Source organism: Hypomesus nipponensis, chromosome 27, assembly GCF_054491055.1.
Source record: "Hypomesus nipponensis isolate SF chromosome 27, ASM5449105v1, whole genome shotgun sequence".
Classification (NCBI taxonomy): Eukaryota; Metazoa; Chordata; class Actinopteri; order Osmeriformes; family Osmeridae; genus Hypomesus; species Hypomesus nipponensis.
The window spans coordinates 9692052-9698235 of record NC_140387.1 but is presented as its reverse complement, the minus strand read 5'-3'; the positions used below and the strand labels follow the sequence as shown (position 1 = coordinate 9698235).

General features: G+C 43.0%; 2 protein-coding genes across 3 annotated transcripts; one reads left to right on the top strand and one right to left on the bottom strand.

Moving 5' to 3' along the window:
- The first annotated feature begins 202 nt into the window (after positions 1-202).
- Positions 203-3209, top strand: LOC146220774 (uncharacterized). The gene is made up of 6 exons (XM_084694020.1): positions 203-521; positions 825-910; positions 1281-1403; positions 1527-1595; positions 1948-2044; positions 2234-3209. The coding sequence occupies exons 1-6, from the start codon at positions 356-358 to the stop codon at positions 3163-3165; spliced, it is 1473 nt and encodes a 490-aa protein (XP_084550146.1). The 5' UTR covers positions 203-355; the 3' UTR covers positions 3166-3209.
- Positions 3185-5891, bottom strand: LOC146220773 (uncharacterized). 2 transcript variants are annotated; one of them, XM_084694022.1, is made up of 3 exons: positions 4476-5875; positions 3740-4242; positions 3185-3598 (listed from the first exon to the last, which is right to left on the bottom strand). In XM_084694022.1, the coding sequence occupies exons 2-3, from the start codon at positions 4203-4205 to the stop codon at positions 3381-3383; spliced, it is 684 nt and encodes a 227-aa protein (XP_084550148.1). In that variant the 5' UTR covers positions 4206-4242; positions 4476-5875; the 3' UTR covers positions 3185-3380. The 2 variants fall into 2 exon arrangements, with proteins under 2 accessions (XP_084550148.1, XP_084550147.1); XM_084694021.1 differs by having other exon boundaries at positions 3740-5891.
- Positions 5892-6184: the final 293 nt, after the last annotated feature.

Sequence of the window (6184 nt, the reverse complement as noted above, 5' to 3'; positions counted from 1 at the left end):
AGTACTATACAAATGTATTCGAAGGGTATTGAGTTAGGTAGTCTGCGTTAGTCATTAAACTGAGTAGGATACCTGTTTAGTAGGCTTTGCATACACATGTGCCATCGAAACCCAGAAACCACAGAGCCCCCCGATATGTCAAACCCCAATTTACCCCGATTGTAACTTATGTCATAGAGCTATATCCGTGATTCAGACTGTAGCCTGTTGCAACATTTCTTAAACGGTCTTAACAGCAGAGGTATTGTAGTCAAAAGGGAATAGGCCATTAACACGCTGATACGTAGTACTTCCGCATTCAGTGATCTTTGTGCACTGCCACTTCCGGTGGATCACTCATCACTCTGGCGAACCTATGATGGACGATTATAAGTTAACTTATACTGCATCCCTGGTAAATTTACCCAAAATAACTTTTTCTGACGTACATCGACTAACTGAACAACACTCCATCACAGCCCGCTCCAAAGTGGACAAGGGATACAGTTTCTTTTTCGAGAACTTCATCTACGACTACGAAGGTGAGTGGCTACTAGCTAGCTAGCTAACATAACATTAGCTAGGTAGGTTAGCTTATGCTAACGTCAGTTTGGCGTCAGCTCAGATGTTCGTATGGTTATAATGTGTTTAACCTACGTTAAATCCAAGTAAAGTAAGATTATTCACCTTTAAATGAGGCTGAGTCAATTCACCCTTTTAATTTGTATTCTGATAGGAAGAACGTTAGCCTCTGTCAGTGTCAGCTAGCTAACGTCAGCATAGGAGTGTCCCTTTTGCTAGAATGAAAAATCCACAGTATATGCATTAATTATTTTGTCCACCAGTGTCCAACATCATTGACAGGGCGGTGGCTGTCAGGTCTAGGTGTTACAGGTCGATGAAGAAGCGAGAACAGCCCCATTATTTGAAGGTTATTTTAAGAAGCTAAGGCATAATGGCAAGAAATGTAACCCCTTCCACTGTTGCCTGTTTACATCAAGTCAGTCAACAGCCATGTGATTTGTGACATACGTACGGTATGCAAATATCAATATATATCATGATAATGTAACTTTGCATTTAAATTCTTTAATATCCTTTTTGTTGAATCCAGCAAGTTAATGGTGTAAGGGGTTAACTACTCTACTGCGGTTGCAGATTTCCTAGACTGCGGTTGCAGATTTCCTAGGATTTTTGGTTAATTGTAATGCTCTTTCTTACATTTCTGTATCATTTGCAACAAGATTTTCATTTTAGTTTAACTTTAGCAACTAACATTATTAGTGTTGTCTTTAATGTAGATTGTTTTCCAAGCTGATGCAGCCGAACTTCAAGAAACCTCATGCAGCTGTACAGCAGGCAAGGTTCTGTGCAACCATCTAGTGGCCTTGTTGTTCCAGAGTGCCCATTACAGCATGTTGCAGGTGAGGGCTGTGGTCTGGGATGTTAACATGGGCAGGTTGATTGGAGTGACACTGGTTCTAGAGGTCTACCTTTGATTGTTAACAAGCACATCCCGGTTTGCTTTTCTATCTCTTGTTCTGCAGGTGAGAGCTGTACCACCACCTGTGGCCTGCACAAGCTCTCTGCAAACATGGCATCGACCAAGGACAAAGGTAACATTGTAGCCGCGCGGAGCTGCACCGCATTGAATAGAATTCCAGTCTATTTTTCAGCCGTGGCGTGAGCTGCCCCAAGTGCCACCCTTAACTCCACGAGCAGTGTATCCCAAACGTTACGCCTGGGACACACTGTTCGCGGAGCGAAGCGTGGCACACGGGGCAGCTGAAAAATAGACTGGAAGTCTATTCAAAGCGGTGCAGCGCAGCTGTACGTCTGGCTACATTGGTTAACATGGGAGTGAATTGGAAGCGGTGCCACTCTGTGTGGCTACCGCGAGCATAGTGTTTACACCATTACAAGCAAGATACTATTACAATCATGGCTACTTGTTAATATCATTCCCAGGGGATCCATGCAGAGCCGGTTCAGGACTTGGTTGTTAGGAGACCAAAGCCATCTGCCAGGAGTGTATGCAAATCAACACTCTATCAAGCATACACAGGTAATGTTACTGTAACTAATATCATACTGTTGGCTGCCGTATAATACATAATTGTATCATGCCACTTTTATACACATAATTATGTAGCAAATATAACACACAGTAGTGTAACAGCAGTGAGCAATTCTCCAGAAAGACAAGAGATGTGTGGATAATTTAACACTTACTGTTTTTAATTTTACATTTCAGGATCCCTCCCAGACCCGCAAGTCTTGTCTCTTGGGGAAGGACTGAAAAACCTCAGGCCGCAACCACTAATATCCTCAGTGCTGCATGGCTTGTCTCAACTCTCCATGGTCGACTCCAGGTTCGGACCTGTGCCGCGAGGTTCACCCCTGTCCTACCAGTGTCCTCCTGTGGTCAAACGCGGAAATTATGTCCAACACCCAGGTGCACCAACATTCCCTAAACTGCCTTTAGAGGGGTCAACATTTCCCACTACTTTTCCAAACGTTGACCCAAACTCCCAACAGTTTCTCCATTTGGACAGCTTAACTGTGACACACGAGATGGCAGCTGAGAGAGAGGAGCAGACACGTGAGCAGTCTGAGTGCCCATTATGGCAAGCTTTACGCAAGCCTAGAGTGACAGCTAGTAGGTTCTATGAGGTTAGCCATGTGAAAGGGCCGTCTTCTGGTCAGACCCTGGCAGGGCGGATACTTAAGGGAGTACACCAGACTCCCGCCATGAAAAGGGGCCTTGAACGCGAGCCACAGGTGCTGGAACAATATTCAAAACATTTCAATGTAAATGTTTCACGCTGTGGATTTGTTATCCATCCCGATGCTCCTGCGAGGGTATATGACCCTAGTGCCATTCCGTGTTTTGGGCTTGCTGAAGTTAAGTGCCCAGACATCTCCAGCATTTCTGAGGCAGGACATGTAAAAATTGTGAATGGTCAGGCAAAACTGAAGCAGAATCATAAATACCACTGGCAGGTTCATGGCCAACTGGCAGTAACTGGATTGAGTTGGTGCGATTTTATAACAGATACTGAGGGAGACTTAACAGTCGAAAGGGTCTGGAGGGATGATGAAATGATAAAAGAGATGAAAAAGAAGGTGGACCTGTACTTCTTTGGTACATATATGAATGTGTATCTTCAGCAGAAAGTGAAATGAACTGAATGAATAAAGGAAATGAATGAATAAAAGATTTTATTAATTCCCTTTTTCTGAGTACATTATTTACATATTTACATTATTTGAATACTTTCAGGATGGACTGACCTTTACAATTGATTATAGATGAATGACTTCTCATTCATTATATACATCTCATTCAATATATACAATGTATTCAGTATACAGTTGAATGCATGTGATCGGGGGAAACACTATTCAACAGGGATGTAGCCTTTTAAATCAAGTGGTCCCTGGAAGTTGGTCATCACACAGCAGACGGTCCACAGCTGGTTGACTGTCCCAGACAAGGTTAGAGGGAGAGTGTGTTCCCAGATGCGATATTCCTTGACTCTGCGTATTGCTCTTTCCACGAGGATTCGAAGTCGGGCGATTGCTTGTGTTTTTAGAGCATCCTCTTTGGTGAACTGCGCTGTGGTTAGAGATGAAATAAGTTCATTTCTATTATTTCAGTGAGTGCCTCAGTACTTTTTTAAACATTTGTCTGCACACCTTAATGATTATCATTTTGGTCACAGTTTTAATTTGAAATGTTCATTCCTTTCATGCCTACCTGTCATCTTGAAGGGTGGTATAATCAGCATTGCCCCACGGTCAGCTAGCAGCTTCTCGATGGTGAAACCCTTGTCTGCCATGCAGCCATCTCCTGGCTCCAGTAAGTCCAGCAGTCCACTTTGTTCAGTCAGCTCTCGGTCAGAGATGGAGCCGGTGAAGAGACTTGACACAAAAGTCACAGCACTACATGGGGCAATCCCAATTAATCCCTTCAAGGTTGTCGTGTTTTTGTACGATGAGAAAACCTCAGACTGGAGAGTGAGGGATGATGGATTCTGGCATCGCACCTCGGTGCAGTCGATGATTACACGAACATCTGGACTGTACTGCACAAATTTGCTTGGCATGGTGTTCTTGACTTGCTGTTTACTCATCCAGATGGGAAGGGAGCCAAGGAGCAGGTAAAGGTAGTTGGCCCACGTTATAACAACACGGGAGACAGTGGACACACTGACCTGAAACATGTCAGCCAGCACCTTCTCTTGCAGGCCTGCAGCAACTCTGCAGCAGAAAAGAAAAAACTCATCAACCAGTTGCAGCCTACGCGTTGGACTGGGAGAAATGGGTTCAAATGTTTGTCCCTTTTTCTGAGCTTTCGACCAATAAACCACCATGGAGGCAGATGGTTGAATTGCCTCCCAGAAGTGACAAAAAACATATCTTGACGTGAATCTTGTGTAATAAAGGATGTCCTTGTCTGAGACACAAAATCGGTGAAAATGCACTTCACCCACTTTCAGCTGTGACAGCTCTGTTGTCAGCTCCTTGATTTTGTCTTCCAGTTGCTGTATGTGTGCAGCAGCAGCATCCAGTGCACCTGTATGAGAGGAGAGAAAAAATTAAAACATCTGACCCAGATTTTGTCTGTGACTTGCATATTGGAAGTTTTTTGGACCTCTAAAGCTACATGAAATAGCTTTTTATAGCTCAATATTCACCTTTACGTTTAATCAAGTAAGATATAAAATGCAATGTTTGTACTTGTGATGAAGCTGGTAGGTCATCATGAGGAGGTAGTCCAACATTTCAGAACACCGGCAAACACTGACATACCTGGTTTAAGTATTTTGAATAGTCGATGTTATAGGTCACTTTTAAAATAATGTCATATTCCTGGCCATGGATGGATTAATCATTGCTGCCTTTCAAAGATGTCAGGTAAAAAGCAATTAATTAATTTTGTATTGATTAATTAATATGTAAAATAAACAGCCATTTTTCAATTGGTAAAACTTGTCTAGTGAAGGTGATGTATTTTTGTCTCTTAATTTTTCAGCCCCACCCTTACGTTTCTTGGCATGGTTTTCCAAATTAATTATAAACATTTAAAACTGAAAGCATGCAGCCAAGGAGCTCTCCACCTTTATTACTCATTTAAAAACTATTTGATCAATCGAATATAATAACATCATAGAATGTACAGTAAAGTAACATTTAGCTGGCGTCAGTTATTTCAAATGCATAGATAACATATTTGAGTGTGCTAAAATTAGCAATAACGTCAGCTAGTTCGAGGTGTATGCATAGGCTAACTATAGGTTAGCAGCACATTTCCTGTATTTAACAATAATTAAACATGGACTTACCTGAAAGTGATGCACGGGCATCATTTCGCAGTTTATTTCTTTTTCTGCCCCCGACTCCTGTTGTCTTTTTGAGGCCATTTTCGAAAAGTTTACCTAGCCGACTGTCAAAATTCGTCAGGCCACTGAGGTAGGAAAGGGCACCCACAGGGAGCTTGGAAAGTTGAGTGTGTATTTGTTTTTTTGTGGGGTGGGGGCACTGTCGTAAAAAAAATTGAGCAATTAAATATATCTCGTTTTGCCTGTTTTGTGATTTACATGCCTAAAAGGTGCATAATATTTATATAGGCCTACTGAAATAATATCGGCATTATAATTATAATAACTATGATGATTTTTCAGTTGGCAATTTTTTGGTGCCCCCTCAGACTTGGTGCCCTACGCACAGCGCGTAGTGCGCGTTATGGGAGCGGCGGCACTGCGTGCGTCTGTCCGTTAACGGAGACGCAGAAGTATAAATTGGCCTTAAGCGGCACTAACGGCTGTATACATTCATTTGGAATTTTCCACCGGAGCTTTAGCTAGCTGGCTAACGTTGCGTTCTCTCCTCCTGTGTTCAATGACTGAATTCATCAAGCTGTAGCTAACGTTAGCTAAGTCTGTCAACAGAGCTCCTGGGTAACTTAACCGAGGACAGGAGCGCTTTCAGCTTCTGATGGTCGTCTGCACAGGTGATGCAAGGCCCTTCTCGTTAATATTTCCATGCACTCGCGCTCCCTTCCAACACGCGCACCTGTTCGCAGTTCACTGAATATGAATACCGGCCGGCGAGGCTGTGATTGGAAAACGGGACTGGAGCTGTCCCGGACGGGACAAAATCAAAATCATCCATAAATCGGGATGTCCCGGACAAATCGGGA